This window comes from Mustela nivalis, assembly GCF_964662115.1.
Source record: "Mustela nivalis genome assembly, chromosome: 1".
NCBI classification, from domain to species: domain Eukaryota; kingdom Metazoa; phylum Chordata; class Mammalia; order Carnivora; family Mustelidae; genus Mustela; species Mustela nivalis.
Genome location: NC_139020.1, coordinates 118,122,359 through 118,143,726, shown reverse-complemented (window position 1 = coordinate 118,143,726; position 21,368 = coordinate 118,122,359). Strand labels below are relative to the sequence as shown.

Genomic DNA, 21,368 nt, shown 5'->3' with positions numbered 1-21,368 from the left:
GAGCCCCACATCGGACTCTTTGCTCAGCAGGGAGCCTGCTTCCCTTCTCTCTGTGCCTGCCCTCTGCCTACTTGTGATCTCTGTCTGTCAAATAAATAATTAAAATCTTAAAAAAAAAAAAAAAAAGGACAAGGCCTGGGGAACCCGTGGGATATTAGCGGAGGGCAAGGTATTGGGAGGCTTGTCTTGGGGCCCCTGAGGGGGAAAGCTTGAGAGATAACACAGGGATACAATGGGCTCAGGCAATCTCTGGGTGTCCCAGGCAGTACCACCAAGCTCACAGCGGGAATTAGTCCTCGGTAGGAGGCAGGCCAGTGCGGGGGCTCTGCAGGACTCAGGAGGATTGTGGGACTCCCAGCAAGGCAGAAACCATGCAGACTTTCTCTTGTCTTTGTTCATAGCCTCCAGCTACTAGCTCCTGCCTGGCACAACTTTGGTAAACTAGTGAACTTCCACTAGAGTCTAAGCAGTGGGGCTCCATTGGTCGGGTTCTGCAACTGCTCTTTACGTGAGTGTGGGACTGATGATGTCAGTGCCCCATGGGGGCTGAAGGAGCCTGCCACTCTCCAGGGAAGAGGACCCAGTCTGCAGGGGCCACATGGGGCTGTCTCAGGCATTTGGGTGAAATCCTTTTGGCTAGGGCTGAGCAGAGGAAGAGAATTGTGGGGACTATGTCGTTTATAGGGACTTGAGTGGGTCGTTTTGTTTCGCCATGACAGCAAAGGGAAGAGATTTCAGTGTTGGGCCCTTACTTTCTCTGTGTGGTGCAGAGATGGACTTGAACCTGAAAGAGGGTTTTTCATGGCGCCTGCCTATCTTTGGTGTTCTTGGCTTGTGCCGTCCGATGCTCGTGGTCACCAGCTCAGAAGTCCGGCTGGGTGGTTGTAGCTGGACATGATTTCAGATGGCAAGTGGCTGGGGGCTCAGCATGGGGCCCCTATGACCTTGGAGCTAAAGCAAAAGTAATATAGTGAGTGTAGTCACAAAGAGAGTGGGTTCTGGAACGCCCTCTGGGTTTATACGCAGCCCTGATCAAACACCTGCCAGGTGACCTTGGGCCACTTACTTAGCCTTTCTGGGCCTCAGTTTCATCATCCATATAATGGGATTCTAACGATATGCACTTCACAGACTTGTTGGGAGAAATACATGAGTTGATCTATGTGAAAAAATAGAAACAGTGCTTGGTACCTAGTAATTGCTGTACATTATGGGCTCCTGTTACTCTTCAGGGGTCAGCCTTGCCTTAAGGGCTTGCACGTGGGTGAGTCACTCTGCATTGGGGGATAGGCCTGTGTCCCCTGGGTGGGCCTGTTCCGTATCCCTGGGTCCCCCCCCCCCCCAGAATGCCATCAAAAACCTCCCTTGAGGGGCGCCTGGGTGGCTCAGTGGGTTAAGCCGCTGCCTTCGGCTCAGGTCATGATCTCAGGGTCCTGGGATCGAGTCCCACATCAGGCTCTCTGCTCAGCAGGGAGCCTGCTTCCTCCTCTCTCTCTCTGCCTGCCTCTCTGCCTACTTGTGATCTCTCTCTGTCAAATAAATAAATAAAATTAAAAAAAAAAAAAAAACACCTCCCTTGAGGTAGCATTGCCTGAAGGCAGATGACATCATGGGGAGACTGAGGCGTGGTGAGCATGGACCAAACAGTTTCTGCCTCAGGCCTCTTCTTGTCACCTCAGAGCCTCAGAGCAGACTTTCTGGGTCATACTTTGATTCCATCCCATCAGCTTCTACTCCCGCTCTGCGGATTTGCTGTCACATGAGCACCACTCCAACATCACATTCCTCCTCTCTGCTCCATGAAGTCACAGGGCGTCAGGGCCAGAGGATGGCTGAGAAGTTCCAGAGCCCACGCTTTCCCCATGCTGGTGCCTCCCAGAAGGAGGAGAGGTGCTGACCATCACCCCTGGTCTCCTCTGCTGGTTTCCCGAGGACCCCCTGACCAGGCTCCAGCTGGAGGGCCAGCCCCCTCCCCTTTCTCTCCCCATGGGTCTGCCCTACAGGACTGGGGCCCAGGACTGCCAGAACTCCAGGTCTCTTTTTTAAGAGAAACAGAAATTGTTTTTTTAAAAAAATGTGAACTCTCTTAATTTAAAAATGTGAGTAACCAAAACAATTTAGAATATCATTTTAGAAAAAGAAAGAAAAGGGGAAAAAAACCAAAACAAAACCAGAACCATGCTAGGCTTGTGGGCTGCCAGGGTACAAGCCTAGCCTGATGGCGCTTTTCCACATGAGGGGCTTGCCACCGGGCTGCGAGAATTTCCGGGCTTCTAAAGACCATAGGAGGGGCTGCGTGCCATGGAGGTAGGATTGAGAATTGAGGGCTGTGAGGTCACAAGGAAGAAAGCAGCCCGATTTCCAAAAAGACTATAAACAGACGAAGATCAATGCACTGTTGTGAAGGACCCGAGGATCATTCTGCCTGTGACCACTGAGGTGCCTTCCACCTGGACCTCCCAGTCACCGCACCCCCAGAGCCACAGCTCCACGTGGGGCCGCGGAGGCAATGGGCCCAGGAGGGCTGAGCGGGGCAGGGAGGGAGGCTTGCTTGGAGGCGTTGGAAGCAGCTCGGCTTGGTTGCTGAGACGTGAATCACATTTCCATGTGATGGGTGCAGTTCACACTTTGTAAGGGAACAGGGAGCAACTGGAGCCTGACTTTTCTAAATATACCGTGTAAGCCAACAGCCGCCTGGCTCTGAATTGAGATTCCTGACAGGAGCTGGGTGAGCCCTCGGATTCCACTCGCTAGGGCTGCATCCCGGGCTGTCCTCCTCCAAGGCGGGGGAGAGGGGCTGATGCTGGGAGCTGGGACTTCCAGAAGGAGTCCTTTCCTTTCCTGGGTAACTACGTGTAGGGATTCTGGGAAACCCTCACCCGCCCAGGTTAAGGCATACAGCCACAGGGCTTCTGTGGCCAGAGGAGGCCACTTGACCCCACTGCAGACTTCCCTCCCCCCTTCACCTGGCCCAGAGATACCTGGTTGTGTCTTACAAGCTCCCAGGGACAGGCAGTCTCCAGGACACCCTCCCCAGGTAGGGCCAGTCTCCCCTTAGTCTCTGATCTCTTGGAAAGTCGATACCTGAAATCCCAGTGTGGGCCTTCCTTGGTAGGAAGCTCAGGTTGGGGGAGGAGTGTGAAATCCTCAGATGGATCACACTCCTAGAAGTACCCAGCAGGGCTGTCCTGCAGGCTGGGGGGTAGGGGATGCCACTGACCACCTCATGTCCCTTTGTCTTCTTGGCACCAGTTTCCAGTGCTGGACAAGCGGAGGCTGAAGGTTGCAGCGCTGGTCTGAGGTCCCATGCAGATCTGAGAAGTCATAGTTCGCAGGTGCATGAGGTGGGCTTGAGAGTCTTCCATGGGGCAGGTGGGGCTGCTCACCTCCTTCTAACTTTGCATGGGGAGAGGAGTGGCCCCAAGCTGCCAGCAGGCTGTGATCAGCATCCCAGCTTTCAGCAAGAACTGGGGCTTAATTAGTCCTGAGGGTGGGGAGAAGACGCAGAGACCACCAAAGAAATGGAGGCTTGAGGCTGTGGTCAGAGACGCCCATGACACGTGGGCGCAGTGTTGGCCGGGACTGGACCAGACCGGGGAGCGGCTCTGGTCCTGGGCCGCTACAGATCCGCAGCCATCCGGCCTGTGGGAATTTCTTGTTCCCAGACTCTCAGCTGTCAGCAGCTTTGCTAATGAGAAGTGCCTGAGGAAGAGGCTGAGGCTCCAGAAAAGTTCTGAGCGCAGACCAACAGTGCTCTGACTGCAACACTGAGGGGGTGGAACCCTCCTGAGACCTCAGCTTCCCAGTGTGCCCACTGGACTGCTCAGAGAGCTCGGTCCAAGGGTGCGCTGAGGGGACACCTGCGCCCTTTGAGAAGCTGTCTGGGTGGGGTCCCCACATAACATTCATCTTAGATGAACACCCTGCCCCCCACCAATGTCACTGGGTTCCAGGGACTAGGGAGGCGGCACTGTGGGCTTCAGGGGTCTGTGGGTTCAGGATCAAATCCTGCATCTGTTGGTCTTCAGAGAGGTCATGCCTGCGGACAGGGCAGCCGGTCCAGCTCTGCCTACACATTGCCTTTCCAAGTTTCTTCAGGGAATTTAAACTACCTGTGGGGACCCGGAGGATGCGGCTGGTTAAGCGTTCTGCTTTTGGTTTTGGCTCAGGTTGTGATCTCAGGGCCCATGAGCTGCGTTGGACTCAGCGCTCAGCCTAGAGTCTGCGTAGGATTCTCTGGCCCTCTGCCCCGCCTCCCTCCACTCGCGCATGTGCACTTGCGTTCTCTCGCCCCAAACAAGGAGGAGCGCAAAAACTTAACAGTCTCTGAAACAGCTCTACTTAGTATCTTGTTTGTAAGTGGGGTGCCTGTCAGTGGACCGTGGGACCTTTGATCTCCAGGTCTTGAGTTCAAGACCACACTGGGTGCAGCACTTACTTAAAAAAAAATTTTGTTTGTGGGCACCTGGGTGGCTCAGTGGGTTAAGCCTCTGCCTTCGGCTCAGGTCATGATCTCAGGGTCCTGGAATCGAGCCCTGCATCGGGCTCTCTGCTCAGCAGGGAGCCTGCGCCCCCCCCCCCCCCGCCTCCCGCCAACTTGTGATCTCTGTCAAATACATAAATAAAATATTAAAAAAACAAACAAACATTTGTTTGTAAGGTTCCTGCTGATGATGTCCTAAATGCCAGTGGAAGGCTAGGACTGAGACGATAGTGGTACATGGGCTTGGGAGGAGTCCCTATCCTGGTGGAGCTTATAGTCTTGAGAAGGTGGGAGAAGGTGGCAATAAGACTGTGAGGGGTACATCTGGGCCCCATGACAGTGATTTGGCAAAAAAAAAAAAAGTCGCCTGAGACATACTTACACTAATAAGAGTTTCACTGTTATCTGGAATTCTAATTTATTGTTTTATTTTTATTTTTTAAAGATTTATTTAGAGGGAGAAAGCGCAGGCATAAGTTGGGGGGAGGGGCAGAGGGAGAGAGAGAGAGAGAAAGTTCCAAGCAGACTCCCTGCTGAGCGCAGAGCCAGACTTGGGGCTTGATCCCAGTACCCTGAGATCAGGACCTGAGCTGAAATCAAGAGCTGGAGACTCAACTGACTGAGCCACCCAGATGCCCCTGAAATTCTAATTTAGAATTTTTCTTCTGGCCCCCTGGCACTGTGGGAGCAGCCAGGAGGAGCCCCAGAGCCAGGACCTTGGGGCCTGGTGCTTCCTGGAGGACCAGCAGGAACCAGTCATGTAGAGAGGGAACAGGTCTGCCAGGCACAGGGAACTCGGTGCACAAAGGCCACGAGGTGAGAGCCAAGGGCCCTGAGGGCCTGGTTGCCTCTCCAGGAATGTGGGACATGAAGAAGCTGGACACATCAGCAGACACGAGTCCTAGAAGGTCTCTGGGTCATGCTCAGGGGTCCGGACTTTGCACCAGGAGTGACAGACGGTTCCTGAAGGCCTCAACAGGGAATACCATAGTAATATTTGTGTTCTAAAGAGGCTGCTGTGTGGAGAGTGGCTTGGGGGAGGATGAGAGTGGGAGTGGAGAGCTACACAGGAGGCCTCCGTTCAGAGGAGGGGTTGGTGGCTTGAACAAGACACGAGGCGGTGGAGAAGGGAAGTTGATAGATTCGGCTGGTCCTCAGGAGACAGAATCAGGAGGACTTAGCAACTGATTGCCGATTAACTGAAGGCCAGTGAGGGGGCAGAAAAGGAAAGACAACTCTCGGGTTCTTGGCTTGAGCCACAGGTGCTTGGGGTGCCATTCACAGAGGTGGGGCCCACTGGGAGGTGGGAGGAGGAGGAGGCTGGTGGCAGGGGGAGCAGAGGCTGATAAGTTCTGTTTGGCTAGATTGAGCTCAGGGTGCCTGTGGGCTATCGGAGTAAAGATGCCCAGGAGGGCCCTGAAATGGGTGCAGGCTCACGTCAGAGGGAGCTAGAAACCATGGCGGCCAGGCACCTCCTCTCTAGCTCTTGCTTCACATGCTGGTGGGGCATGGCGAGGCAGGGATGGTGAACTGGTGTCTGGCAGGGGGCACTGGGGCCTGAGCTCCAACCAATGGGGCAGTCCTCTCTGTTTCTTGGTGATGCCCAATGTATGGGAATGTGGACTCCTGGTGCCTAATTTTCTAATTTTATGTAGATGGCTCACATGCCATCTATCCATTTTAAGATGCTGACAACTGATTCAATTAAAAAACAAAACAAAACAAAATAAAAAAACCCAACGTGGGCCAGACAGATCTGCTCCAAGCCAGATCAGCTCCGCGGGCCTTGGGCTGAAGTGAGGAGTTAGGGTAGAACCCTCCAGATCGGGAGCCCCTTCAGGCAATCTTCTGCAAATGAAGTGCTGCATCACCCTTGGGACTTGTGTGACAGAGGACCATTACCCTCTGTCTCCAGTGATTCAGAGCTGATAGGTCTGAAGGAGCCCAGAAATCTGATCTCGTCAACCCCCCAAGCGGTTGTTCATGCACTCAAGTTTGAGAACCTCTGAGCAGGGAGTAGCAGAAGGGACAGAGCAAGGCTGTTCACAGGTGTGGGAGAAAACCAGAAGAGGAGGCTGTCCAGAGCAGAGATGGTCTCAAGAATGATGGTAGCTTCCTGAAAGTGGTTCCTAGGTCCATATGCCTTCTCCCTACCACCCCTGTCCCTGCACGTTTTGGCTCCTCCCCAACGAATGCTGGGGAAGCTACACTGGCTACTGAGAGTGGATGAGTCAGTGGGCCTAGGGGACTGATGGGGTCCTGGGGGTGTGGGTCCTTCCTCTGGCTCCTCAAGCTCTAAGTGGGAAGCTGTGCTTCCCAGCCTCGACCTCCACCAGCCTGAGCCAGCCTGCTGCCGGGCGTGGTGGCAAGTACGCGCAACTTGGAGTGTTTCTTTCCTGGCGCTTGTGGGGGGTTGGGTCAGCTTCTCTGCCTGTCCCAGGGAGGAGATCGAAGTCTGGGGTGAAGAAAAGTGAGATGAGCAGGCTGGGAGGTGAGTTGAGCAGGCCTCATAAATTCCTTCTGTCCCAGCTACTTACCAACTCTTGCTGGTTTAGGAAGGAGGAGTGTTCTGTGAGGTTTGCCCAGCTTCCCAGAGTGCTCCCCTGGGGCTCATGCCACAGTTAACCATGACATTTTTGGCTGGCTGTTTTGTCACAGTTTCTTTTGCCTACACCTTCATTAGGAATGCATGGGGGAGAAATGAGCTCAGGCCCAGGATTTGGTACTCCTGGACCCCCAGTCTTCTCCAAAACCATACCATCACTTCTAACACCAGCATGATGGCACCCCAATTTCAATGAAACAACAAGGATTAGAAAGTGTGCATTGGGTTTCATAACAAGGTCACGAGTGACCATGAACAGAGCTGCTCCACTGGCATGGTAGGAAGCACCAGGCAATAGTGAGAAAGGAAGAGAATGGGAGGTGAGAAATAGAGAAACGTTTGCAGCCAACCCTTCCAAGGAACAGGAGGAGAGAGGGGGGTAGCAGTGGAGTGCATGGGGGTCAAGATGGGGAGGCAGTTGATGGGAATTGCTGGCAAAGAGGAAACACAGAGAGGGCTAGAGTCATGTCCCTGAGCGGGGTGGGGAGGAAGTTGGAAACACCCAGAGCACAGGCGAGGGGTTAGCTTTGGTTAGAGAGTCATCCCTTTCATTCTAACGGTAAGATGAGAAGTCTTATCTAGGCAAGTTTATACATTTGGCAAAGAAAGTTGCAGAAGTTGCTGTCTGATGGCTGTTTTCTCTGTGACATTGGGGGTGCTTTCCTGGGCTAAGAGTGAGTCAGAGTTTTAAGGAAGATGGAGTTTAAAGGGAATCTTGGCCAGTGTGCCAGGCAGGCAGTCTCAGGCAGGAGAGGCACAGGGAAGAGTAGCAGCTGGGCTGATCTCAGCTTGGGGTTTTGCCACGAGGGTGCAGTGGGAGGGCAGGAGGGCATGGAGGCTCGTGATGATGGTGAGCACGATGGAGTCTGGCATGAGGGGGCTGCTAGGGAAGGTAGAGAAGTCATGGTGGGGGGGCTCAGGGAGCAGGGAGAGAGACCCGGGGCTGAGTAAGAGAGCTAGAAGCTTCAGCCAAGCCATGGGAGGGGTATGGGCAGAAAAGAGCAGGGCATAGCCCCGGAAGTGCCCCAGCGTGCATGCATGTATCTGTGTATGTGTGTGGGGAGAGGGGGGCGCTGAGGGCTAGTCCCAGGCCTGTTTTCCCGTACAGCCTGGCTTCCTCTGTGCAGTGCAAGGCTTGGCTTCTCTGGCTCATATGGGTCTATATGGGGAGTTAACAGGGGAAGATACAACACAGAACAAACGGAACTCTAAGGCCTTGTCAGGTAACAGGGCACTCTAGGACAGCGCAGCTCCCCCCTGGCAGCACTCGGGAATGTGGGTGAAGCGTGGAAGACAGGCTCTTGACACTGGGAGTCTCAAGGAGGACACGAGCTTGAGTGAGAGGCTCTGACAGCAGGCACTTGAGTCTGTGTTCAGAAACTGGGGCGTAGGCGCAGAAGGAGCGGCAGTTGGACTGCTCCCAGCCAGGGGGTTCAGCCCCTGAGGCCCTGGTCTTCTCAGGTCTGGCGGTCCCAGCCAGGTCTTCTCCCACACATGAGTTCACAGCCACCGGCAGACACTAGAAAGCAGCAAACGGCAGACTCCGTCCAGGGCTGCTGACATCTGGGTTCTTAATCAATTTATTTATCTACTTGATGATGGTGGATTATTAACAACAAAAACAAGGAAAATCTCCCCAGATCCCTGGCTAAGCCTTGATCTCTTATTGCCCCCCATTGGTTAATATTCTCCCCTGGGGAAAGCTGCCACCAAGAGATTAGTAATTTTTATTCTTTATTTTATTTTTTAAAAGATTTTTATTTATTTATTTGACAGACAGATCACAAGCAGGCAGAGAGAGGAGGAAGCAGGCTCCCTGCTGAGCAGAGAGCCTGATGTGGGGCTCAATCCCAGGACCCTGGGATCAGGGCCTGAGCCGAAGGCAGAGGCTTTAACCGCACTGAGCCACCCAGGTGCCCCGAGATTAGTATTTTTTTAAAAAAGACATTATTTGAGAGAGAGAGATGAGCATGAGCAAGGGGAGTGGGAGAGGGAGAAGCAAACCCCTTGCTGAGCATGGGGCCCTGCTCGGGGCTCAATCCCAGGACCCCAGGATCATGACCTGAACTGAAGGCAGATGCTTAACTGACTGAGCCACCAGGGCGCCCTCAGATTAGTATTTTGCAAGGTGTTCAAGGAGCCTTAGCTTTGAAGATGTTTCAAGGACAAACGTTGAAAGGAGCTTTGGAAAATCCTGCATTAACACTCCCCTCTCTTGGAGACTCACAAACTGCATTCACATGCAAAGAGATCTGAAAAGTTTCATAGGAGAAACTTGAATTTCCTTTTAACTTTTTCAACCACAGAATCCACCCCCCCCACAGTCCTCCTCCCATCATTACTCAGAATGAATATTCTCTGTATTTCACTGTGACATGACACCAGCTCAAGAAACCACCTGCAGCAGACTCTCTGTATGGACCCAGCACAGTCAACCCGGGTGGTTGTTGAGGATTACATGTACCCTGGGTTATCTAGCGGGTATGTCCAAACTTGGTGTCATTTAAATAGCTCTCTCTTGAGGAAGACTTTAAGCCCATTAAAGAGTGAAAACAATCCATGGCATGAATAGAAGCATTTTACATCTGTGAGAAAACCCACAGTCCAAGAGTCAAGTTAACTCACACCCACAGAGTGTACTCTGTGCAGACATGGTGCAGACACGCATTCTCGGGGCCAGACGCAGCCTTATAAGGTGGCCTGACATTTTCTCATGGCCCAGGCCACCCTCCAAAAATATCCAGAGACATAAGAAGAGTGGGAACGGACCTCCCCTAACATTTCAAAGATTAACAAGCAGGCTCTCCATTAAACAGGAGCGCTAACACCTGCTTTGTAAACAGCTCCAGAAAGCCCTCCGGGGTCCATGCTGGGGAGGGTTCTGCAGTGGGAGGAGAGTAAACAGATGGAGCTTCAAAACACACATCCAAGCCTTCCTTGCCCAAAATACCTGTTATTTCCTGGACCCCTCCAGAATATGCCTTAAGGTCTGACTGCCTTTGCTTTATATGGACAATAGAGACCCGGGACTAATTTCCATTCCTGTGCCTTTCAACCCCTTCGCGGTCCTGGGGATGAAGCCGGTTCCAAATGCCCGGCTTCCAAAGACCCGATCGCTTGTGAGGTCCTGCCCTCTAGCGGGGGCGCGACGCTACAACAACGCAGAAACGGAGGCCTTGCGCCAACCGCGTATCTGTAAGTGCCATCTGGACTGCATCCACGAAGGTCAAAGATAGATGTGAAAGTGCGACTGTGCTATTAAGTCTACGCTCTGGAACTAGTGAACAGAAAACACAACTTTAATACATAAAGAGATTTATAAAATGGATACTAGGTGCTTAGATACACAGCCTTTCTCATTTTATTTTTACTCATCAAATGGGACTTCTTAGGGTGAACTACCGTTTCTGGGGGAAAAAAAGATGACTTTTGGTAATGAGATCTGTGCCAGTAACACTAAGGAGTAGCTTTCTAAATTTGAAAACAAAAAAGACTAAATAGTCGCTCAAATTTAAAAGGAAGTGTTGGTCAAAGACCCATGCAGCTCTCTTGTAACTCTGGTTCTCAGTTGCAGGAAGGGGAATGTTCATAGGTATGGCTATTTTTGGTAGGAGTTGCTTAGAACAGTTTCTTCACCACTAAACTGTATGACAATGAGCCAGTCCATTTCTAAGACTGGGATTTTTTTTTTTTTAATAATATGAAGAATTGCAAAGCTAGTTTTCATTCTTGTTAAAGGAAACGGAACAACACAGCGGTATTTTTGGAACATTGTGTCTAACAGTAGGTCTCTTAATTATACCAATGGTAATTCCTCAGGCTAGAGCTTATTAACATAGTACACATAATTGCCACAAAATATGACAATGACAAATTAGAAAGCACTGGTTTCCCACTACCACCCTGAAATTGTAGAGGTTGTATTTTCTGGGGAGCCTCTACTATTAACTCTACCATCTGTTCCTCAGCTTTAGTTGAAATGATTCTTTTCATAAATGAACTGCTTAGCTCTGAAACAGACCAGACTGTATGAGAGGAGTGCTTCTACGATTACTGTGCTGGTAATGTCTAAGCCGCGATCAGACAGCAGGTAGAAAGCTCCCTTTGGAATGAGGTTCACAGCCTTGGACAACAGAGATGGTTAGCTCTGAGAAAGCCTCAGCCAACCTGACAGTAAGCGTATTAACTGCTGGCCGCACATGAGAAAGATCACTCAGGGATCACCCGCTAGACAATGCCCACACCACGGACCCATCGGTGCTTTCATTTTGAGGTGAAGAGATCTGGGGTCTAGAACTCGTAGGACGGAAGTGGCTGGGTGGGCTGTATCCTGTCCGTCTCCCTTCCACCACTGCCTACTGTGAACTTGAGAGTGAGTAAAGCAGTTCCTAGAATTGCTTTATATTTGGAGGTATTTTCAGGAGGTATTTGACTATATCTTGTTTCAATATGAGATGAACATTGCCAAGCAACGGTATTTTCCTTCTTAACTTAAATTAGAAAAGTTAGATTAAAAGAAATTGTAAAAAAACAACAACCCAAAACATTGTTGAGAAGGACCTCAATCGTTTACTGATTTTCTTAGACTTTCTCGTGCCTTCCATGAGTAATCCCACTTGTCCCCTCTGTGGCCAGGCTGAGAGGGGCTTGGTAAGCTTGAAGACTGACTGGCAGGAAGAATGACTTTTTGGAAACCTCTTAATATATTCTGTCTATGTCTCCTGTGTAAGTACATTATAAATAGCAGAGATAAATTTTAACCTATCAAAGAAAGAACTGGAATCCATGACAAAACTGAAACTCTCCCATATTCCAATACCACATTCAGGCCAACTTAATGTGAAAAATCACTAGACCTGCTTACTGGTTAGTATTTCAAATCCAGGCAGAGCACACAGTTTATTTTGAAATGCAACACAGATCAGTATTTTATGAATACAACTTATTACTACTTTAACATTATCAGGTAAAAACAGCTTCCAAATGCATGCATAGAAAGTTAGGCATAGTCTTTGAACTCCTTATTTCTAAATATACAAAAAATACATTTAAATTATATAATTTTAGTGAATCAAAGACTTATAAAATTACAATTTTGGTTTTCACAACATAGAAAAAATACAAAAATGGACTATATATATGGTCGTATAATTTCTTACCCAAATTTCAAAGGAGCAGTATGTACTGGTTTTGATGTTTTATAATGTTTTATCTAGAAACTCAGAACTGAAAATAATTTGCAGGTTGTACCACATCAGTGCCAATCATTTGTTATAAACGAATAATCCAAACAAACCAGTAGAAACAAGGGCACCATCTTTATAGGCCTCTTTATCTCTACTTTTTCTAAACCCTTCCTGTGGATAGTTCGCTCCAAAGGAATGGACTTTATCTGGAAGGACAGTGCTTTACTCCATGACCAACTCTCCACAGTGCCTCTGATAATGGTGAGTACGTGTTAAATGAGTGATCCCAACCTGAGCAAACAGAACGCAGCGAGATGCAGATTGGTGGCTTGTGTCTACAAAGCACAACTGTGTAACTCAAAGAATTCTCTGCTGGAAGGCAGTCCCCGAAGTGGGGGGATCTGAAACACCCACCAAGGTGGGTGGCGGGGCCAAGGACGTCTTTGACCGTGTCTTGAAATGAAAACAGCAAGTCTGACAAAACACCCACCAGACACCGCCTTCCCTATTCACAGTTTATAAGATATGACAGTTGGTGGGGTTAGATGTTCTCCGTTCGTCAAAGGCGAAATCAATTCACGGCAGGGATAAAGCGGCCAGTTACCGAGAGAGGTGGATGAAGGACACGGCCGTGTGCATGCCTTACTTATCTGCCATGAGCATTTTAAATGTTGCCGGACAAAAATACACAGAGGGGTGGAGACCCTTCATGAGGAGGGAGTTGCTTGCTGTGCTCTCGCTGCCCAAGTTCAATTTGATGCAACACCACTGTCTGCGACACTGTTCTTCATAAATAGTGACAATTTATAGCACAGAGGCCCAAATACAACCCCCAATCCAATGATCCTGGAAAAGCTACATTTGTCATCCCATCTTCTATAACTATTCCAGAAATGACTGAGAAAAATCTTACCCAAACTAAGCAATAAGACTAATATAACTCAAATTGTTTCTATTTTACAGTAGAAATACATTCTGGAAAGAGAAAAAGAAAAAAACATGAAAAATAATCTTTTCTCTATATTTAGTTTATGCAGTACAAGAACAGATCCTAATCTCCCCATGCCCAAGTTAAGAGTGCTGACTTAAAGAAGCAGAATTTTAATGTTCAATTCAGAAATAATTTTATTACACATCTGCCTGCATTAAATTTTAGGCTCCATACTTTCTTCTCATCTTCCTTTTAATTATCAGGCTTCTATGAAAATAACATTGAAAAAATGAGTTTTCCATTATGACACTCTTCAGATATTAGCAATTATATTTTAAATAACTACTCAGTAAGCTAGTAAGCTAGGTTTTTAAAAATTTGAAGATCAACGGCTTATGAAAAAGGGAGAAAAGAATCCACAAAGAACATTCTGTGTTTAAAATTTAATGCACATCTGAACTTGGGCTTTACATTTTCATCAGCTCTCTCTTGAAGAGCCTTAAATGCACAGTTGAGCAATTGAGCAAATGCAATGGTATGAAAACATGACAGTAATTAGACGAGGTCCACATGACTCAAGTATTTCTTAGCTCCTACACATGGAGATGATACTGCTTTTAGCTCATGTCTGCCTGACTGGAACACTTCACCGCTCCGGACTTACAGTTTGGTGGGAATTACACAGGACCATAATTAGGCAAAGTATCGTAACAGAAGAGTTGAATGAAATCTAAAAATAAAGTAATAAGGGTGTGGAAACCTATTCCTAAATGTTCTTCAGGTCTGTATTTCTAAAGTAACACCTTCCATGTGCTTTCAATTACAGACACTCTACCCCTTATGTGACTTGCCTGGCTTCGGGTCCCTAAGGAAGAAGAGCTTTGGGTAAATACATTACTCAGAGGCATTCTGAGAAGGACACAGTGAAAGGTACTTGTCATTTACCAGCAAGTGAGCCTTCCCTTTCTGAGAACTGTCACTGGGTTAAAATATGATCGAGACTGAGCCCTAGATATAAGATAGGTTCTCTACGAAGTACGCATACTTAATAAATTCAAGCACGTTCCTCAGTGGCAGGCAGTAATGACTCAACTGAAAACAAACAAAAGTGTTCTAGTTGTTTTCCGTTTACAGGTACTACCCCAAAGCTTCACAGACATATACGTGGTATAATTCATTCACTAGGCAGGAGGGGATAGGTCCCAGCCAGAACTTCATAACATTCCAGAGAACAAAGTTTGCCGCTTCAAAAATACGGTTTCCAGCATGCAGTCAAGCACTTTGGAAAGGGAATACGAAACACACTGCAGACAGGAACGGAACTCTACTGTGAGGTGGGCATTTGGTGGGTACAACTTCCTTACTCCGACTGTAACTCTCAGGGAGTTAGTGTTACAGATCTTTACTAATCACATACATGGAGGAAACAGGCAGCTCTAAAATGGCCAGATCCCCTTCCAGCGCCTTCAGAAATACTGGGAATGTCTGGTTCAAAGAGCATGCTGGAATGGACTGGTCAGGATGTTTTACGTGAGAGTTGTTGTGGTTGTTGTTGTTGTCGCTGTTGTTTTAAATAAAATCCCAGGCCTGTGTGACACTGGATTTTGGGTTTTATTTTTTTAGTATTTTTAAAAATAGTTCTTACTTATTTTCTATGAAACGTATTGGGAACTCAAAAAGTCTGCAGCATTTTTTGTCATTGAAAAGTTTGTTTTGGGGGGGTACGCAGGAAGCAGGAGCTAGTCAAATTTCTTGTGTTCTTCAGTATGAGAAAGGACCTTTCTTCTCTGATGTATCATGTGGAAGTATAACTGGGGAAAAACTGAAAGAAAAGAAATAACTGTTTAAGGAGACAGGTCACTTGAAACTGTGTGCTCTGTTTAAAGCACATGGACTTGGGGTCTTCTTTGACTCTACTTTCTCATCCAGCAACCAAAGAAGGGAATTCGGTGGGCTTGGGTAAGGGGAGGAAAAATGCACAGGGACTTACCTTTCCCTGCTTTAGCTGAAGGGGAAGGGTGGTCCTGACTGGACTGACCCACAGTACCATCACTCTCATTATCCAATGAGATGCCACAGAGTTGTCAAATAACACTCCACCCTCTCTCACAGTATCTTCACATTTATTCTGATTTTACCAGTAGGTGAATTCTAGTGACAGATTTACTATTCCTGTTTACAGAGGAGGAATTTAAGCCCCAGAGAGGAAAGGTAACTTGCCTGAGGTTTCCCAGCAAATTCCTGACAATCAGGACCAGGCTCTGGGTTCTTGACACTCCTAAGAACCCCAGTCCCTTCTGTCACCTGAGGGGATTCTCCCGAAAGCACTCCCGAGAAAGGTTGCTCTTTGAGTGGGAAGACTGAGGAGGGGTTAGAGGGCCATAACATGTTAACTGAACATGAAGAAGCCAAGTTTGGATGGAGAAAGTCCTTATGAAAAGTAAGCTAATATCTTAGGCACTAGAGGTCCTGTTCTTGAACATTTCTTTTTTTCCATCCTTAAAGATTTTATTTATCTTAGAGAGAGAAAAAGCAAGTGTGGGCACAAGCAAGTGGGGAGAAGGGGAACGGAGAGGGAGAAAGAAAGTGAAGCAGGCTCTACTTTCAGCATGGGTCCTGAGTGTCACTCCATTTCTTGACCCCGAGCTCAGAACCTGAGCCGAAAACCAAGAGTCAGACGCTTAACTGACTGAGCCATCCAGATGCCCCTGTTCTTGGTCATTTCATAAGTTACTTTAAAAAGTACTGGTTCCCAAAGAAACGGGGTGGTACCACCTCCCTAGGAGGATTTGGAAGCTAGGGAGAGGGGAGATTTGGAGGAGGGAGGTTACTGGCATTTAGCACAGGAAGCAGGAATGCCAAAATCTGCGGAGGGTGACAGTCTCCCACAACTAAGAACTGTCCTACCCCAAATGCCTACAGGATTCCTGCTGGGAAATGCCAGCTGAAGCTACCTGGCCTTCACAAGGTTACTGTGAACTGGCGGTTCAACACCCATGGAAAAAACCCCAGTGAGATGGTCTTAAATGTGTACTATTCTGCCTTCTCTTCTCCACAGCTCCAATATCCATTTTGTAGAAAGTAACCTGTATTTCTGGGGAGGTAATTTCTACTATTCCCCTGACAGTTTCTTCCTTTTTTTTTTTTTTTTTTAACCCAAACCCATGACCCTGAGATCAAGAACTAAGCTGAAATCAGAAGTTGGATGCCTGACTGAGCCCCCCAGACACCCCAACAGTTTCTTCCTTTTTCAATGGGTTCCAAGTTGGCCAAATTTCCAATGATCTTCCCCAAGTCCTCCAAGACATCAGTAGGCGTGCACACACAGATCTGATAAACTGCAGGGGAGGCTCTGACGCTGAACAGGGCTGCCATCCATCCACTCCACTCGCTATCTGTAGGCAGGAAGTTATTCAGAGAAAAGACCCAGCTTGTGCATATAATTCAACAGGGGAGAGAACTATTCTGGTACGAAAGCCAGAAAATTTGACAAGCTCTATAATCTAAAAACTGGAAGTAAAGATATAATTAAACCATAAGGAATGCTAATTGCAATCATTTAAAAATATGGGGCCAGTCATATTTCTGTAGATATTCTTTACTAAAGGGAAAATTTGTGGCCAAATACACTAAGGACTTTTCCACCGGTTGCAAGGGTGGCTAAAGCTTGCCTGCTAGTTCAGAAGGTCTGAGGAAGGATGACCTAGAAAACATTCACCAGACCTTTTGGCAGTTAAAGCAAGATGGTCACCAGACCTTTTGGCAGTTAAAGCAAGATGGTGGAGTATCCTCATCCCCATAGGCATGGGCCTGCTGGTTAGTCAGAGGTCAGAAATGGAGGGCAGATATGGCCCTTTCAATTCTTTTTTTTTTCCCCCCAAGATTTTATTTTTATTTATTTACTTTATTTTATTTTATTTTTTTTTAAAGATTTATTTATTTATTTATTTATTTGACAGAGAGAGAAATCACAAGCAGGCAGAGAGGCACGCAGAGAGAGAGAGGGGGGAAGTAGGCTCCCTGCTGAGCAGAGAGCCCGATGCGGGGCTCGATCCCAGGACTCTGGGATCATGACCTGAGCCGAAGGCAGCGGCTTAACACACTGAGCCACCCAGGCGCCCCTATTTTTATTTATTTGACAGAGAGAGATCACAAGTAGGCAGAGAGGCAGACAGAGAGAGAGAGGAGGGGAAGTAGGCTCCCCACTGAGCAGAGAGCCCGATGCAGGGCTAGATTCCAGGACCCTGAGATCATGACCTGAGCTGAAGGCAGAGGCTTTAACCCACTGAGCCACTCAGGTGTCCTGGCCCTTTCAATTCTTTACAGTTTCAGAGGTTTCTCAGTGCCCAAGCAAAGGAATGTGTGTTTGGGAGGCCAGGAGAATGGGGGCAGTTGGGCCAGAGGTTCTCTCTCTACAGTTCTACTAATAATGACTTCTTGGTGACCAGAACTTGGGTAACACTATCTCCATCTGAATTACCCACTTTTTTTTTTTTTAAAGATTTTATTTATTTATTTAACAGAGACAGCGAGGGAGGAAACACAAGCAGGGGGAGTGGGAGCGGGAGAGGTAAGCTTCCTACAGAGCAGGAAGTCCCGACACAGGGCTCGATCCCAGAACCCTGGGATCTCGACCTGAGCTGAAGGCAGTTGTTTAACGACTGAGCCACTCAGGTGCCCCAAATTATCCACATATTTAGACTGGACTCAACTGTAATGGCTGAAACAATTCCAAATGCATGGCTATTCTTTTTAACCATAGATGATAATGAAGAAAACCCCCAAGACAATCTCAACCTGACAACAGGCTATTCTGAATTCTACCTTCTGCTTTCCTAGTCCAGGACACATGGAATAGAGATGGTCACTGTGCATGCAAGTGTTGCGGTGGGGAAAGGGTTTCCTCTAGGGAAAGGAAAACTTGGAGGCTGAGAGCAAATGGAAATGCTCTGCCTTGGGCAAGTTTTTTCTTGGTCTCTCTAGAAATCTGAGGTGTGGTTATGGTTACTGACAACCTGGACAGCGCCCAGCTTCCCAGTGTCCTCACCCTCCACCACTGTTTCTCATTTCTCAGCTTTTATTTACTTATTTTTTAAATTCCCACTCCTGTTGGGTGGTAAAAGCCAACCTTTACCAGTTTGGGGGGGGCAGGAAAGGTAGACAGGACTTAGAGGTCTACCAAGTCCTATAGGTACTGTACACACTGCAGCTGCAGCAAAGTGGGAAAGGAGCGCCTTGCAGGGATCCCAAAGCACCCTGATATGAGAAAACTCCCGGGGCCATGGCTCATGGGCCACAGTCTGGGCCACATGTGCAACAGTGCAACAACTGGTCAGGACTGTAAAGAAAGGGTGTTACTTCGTATAATACAAGTATATCACCAACTTCGCATTACAGAAGACTAAAAGAAACTTAAGTTGTAAAAAGAAAAGCAAATATGGTAAAGAAAGCTGGATGTCAAAAGCAACCCCTCTTAACTCTGCATTTTCTTCTTACAAATACAAAGTTTTGGAAAGCTGGAAATGTGCTGCTGGCTGTAATGAACTGTATAAATTGGTCTCAGTATGAACAACCAAAGCAACTAAAAACAGGCAGGGCAACTGGCTCAGGCCGAAGGCATAATGAGTGCCAGCAGACACAAACGATTTGTAGCAGAAGATATGGTCCCAGCGGGTCATCCTGAGCCTGGGTGCGGGTCAGGGATTGGGAGAAAATCTGTTCATCTTTACTTGAAATCAACCTTTTTTCTTGGACTCAGGAGTTAAACTACCTTAAGAAAGAAATAATATAGACTTTAACTAAGCCAAGTTCTTACCAAAAGGAGTCTGGGAACCAAAGTACGGGAAGGAACCAAGGTAAAGAAAGCCAACTTTGGTTGAGAGCCCCGCCTACTCTGAGTTTTCTTTCCTTCCTCCATCTGAATGCCCAGAAGGAAAATCCCAGACAATGGGATTTATTTTCCTTCAGGAATCCTGTCACTAGGGAGGGCTGTTGTGCTTGACCAGGCCCCTTAACTAGATCAAGGGGTCAGGAAGGAAGAGGCAACAACAGCCTGGGCACTGGCGAGCCACCAGAGAACAAAAAACCTAGGAAGTACAGAGAGGCTGAGAGAGCTGCTCCTGGACCCTCCTTTGGCACACCAAGATCTTAGAGCAACTCTGAGGTAGGGGCCCCAGATTTCTGTCAACGTGGCAGCATCCTGCTCTTGTTTGATTTCATCACACCCTCCCTGCTCCTTTTCCAGTTACTCAATCTGGCATCTCTTATTCATTCAAATCTTATGCTGATTTTATTTTATTTTATAGAAGATTTTATTTGAGGGGGCAGGGGGAGAGAGAGAAACCGGCTTCCCGCTGAGTGTGAAGCCCACCGTGGGATTCGATCCCAGGAACCAGGGCTCATGACCTTGAGGTGAAGTCAAGACTGAGCCACCCAGGCACCCCCTTATGCTGACTTTTAATAAATCCTGTGGTGCCCACTGGGATAATATGTGTCACTCTGGGTTTGGCAAAACTCCAAGTAGGAACTGTTGCTCTAGAGACTAGAAAGTGAAACTCTAAGGGAACAAAACTAAAAAGATGAACAACTGGAAGCTAATCTTTATAAAATTTTTAGACTCTTCCCTATTTATGTTTTCTGTGAAAATCAACTACCTTCTTCAATTTGAAGAGAAAATGACTTTGGCCACCATGGTTTCAACACCAAAGAGGAGAACTTGATAATTAATAAAGAGTGGAAAATGAACCATTAAGCAGAACTGCTGTCCAAGAATTTCTCCAAGATAAATGCTCACATGAAATCTGGATGTAGTTTTTTTCTCACAATGCATGAAATGCAATTTTCCACAGAGGGACACAAACATGTTGCTTACGATTGTTAGGATGATTCATTCAGCTCATGCTGTGGGCTGAAGAAAAATCCAACCTTCCTGTCTGAATTTAACCTGAGGTTTATGGAAGAATATAGCATCTTAGAGACTAAAATAAGAATCATAGTCGCAATGGCTACAGAAATAGCTAAATGAGAAGAAACCCTAACTTCATACGTCCTTGGGTAAAACAAAATCCTTTGTTTACATGAAAATCAATCCTAGGATTTTAAGTTAATATCTGAATTCGAGAAAAGGACTAAACAGCTCTTCCTCAGCAAATAGGACTCACTTCACAGAAGCCTCAGACATGGCCATTTCTCCTTGGTACCGAGTATACTGATAGGCACTTTTGATTATCCATATTTAAACTTTTAGCAGTACTATTAAAATAACTGGAAACTGTTCTGAAGAAAACATATGTCCTGGTCAGATGATTTTAGTGCTTACTTCCAAACAAGAAAATAAGAAATATAGAAAAAAAAAAACCCTGTTTTTATTCTTTCTTCCTAATTAGCTGCTGATTACTTAAAAATGAAGTATCTATTTTGATATCATGAAAATGCAAAAATCTCTTTACAATGTTTTCCAAATACCTTAAGAAGTAGTTCTCCAGAGACAGAAAAAGTCAAGGCCTTTTTTGTTTGTTACTCAGTACATTCCCCCAGTAGATAGTTCACCTTTCCTGGTGTTCAGTGTTTCAAACCCACACACGCAGAAGGGCTGCATTGCTGTACTGAGAAGGGTTCATCTTTATTCAATTACTACTAGAGAAAATTCCCTCTGACAGCATTCAATAAAAACCAAAGCGTTCCTAATAAATTAGATTTATATACACTTGGATATGGTATAAAAACATTCAAAGACATTTGGCTCTAATTACTGTAGCGCCAATTTTAAAAAACATAAATATATGCGTAACTGTTTACTTACTTGGAATGTAGGAGATCATTATCAGAATTAGGAATGCATAATAGTCAAAGGAAAAATTATATTTGTTAGGTAGACTGATGGAGTACAGGCCAGCCTGTCGGACAAAGGGCAAAGCGGCATATATTGTGAGCAGTTCTCCCGACACTCCCATTGGGTACAGCACAATGAAAAGTGTGTACCTAAAACAAAACAAAATATTCATGACTGAGGCTCGAAGCCAGCATTAGTAGAAAGATGCATTCACACCTCTCTGATCAATACTGGTCTTTCAGGAAGCTACTGTTGCTACATTTTACTGTTTAACCACTGTTTGTTTGTTTCTTTCTTTTTAAAGCATGTTCCATGTCCAACATGGGGCTTGA

General features: G+C 47.1%; 1 protein-coding gene across 1 annotated transcript in view; it reads right to left on the bottom strand.

Moving 5' to 3' along the window:
• Window positions 1–11,955: 11,955 nt before the first annotated feature.
• The window catches only part of HACD2 (3-hydroxyacyl-CoA dehydratase 2), a 120,998-nt gene continuing 111,585 nt past the window's right edge, over window positions 11,956–21,368 (bottom strand). The window contains exons 6-7 of the mRNA XM_082744270.1: window positions 21,007–21,185; window positions 11,956–15,027 (exon numbers count right to left, since the gene is read on the bottom strand). Coding sequence (XP_082600396.1) covers window positions 14,945–15,027; window positions 21,007–21,185 — 262 coding nt within the window. The 3' untranslated portion in view covers window positions 11,956–14,944. The remainder of the gene's footprint in view (window positions 15,028–21,006; window positions 21,186–21,368) is intronic.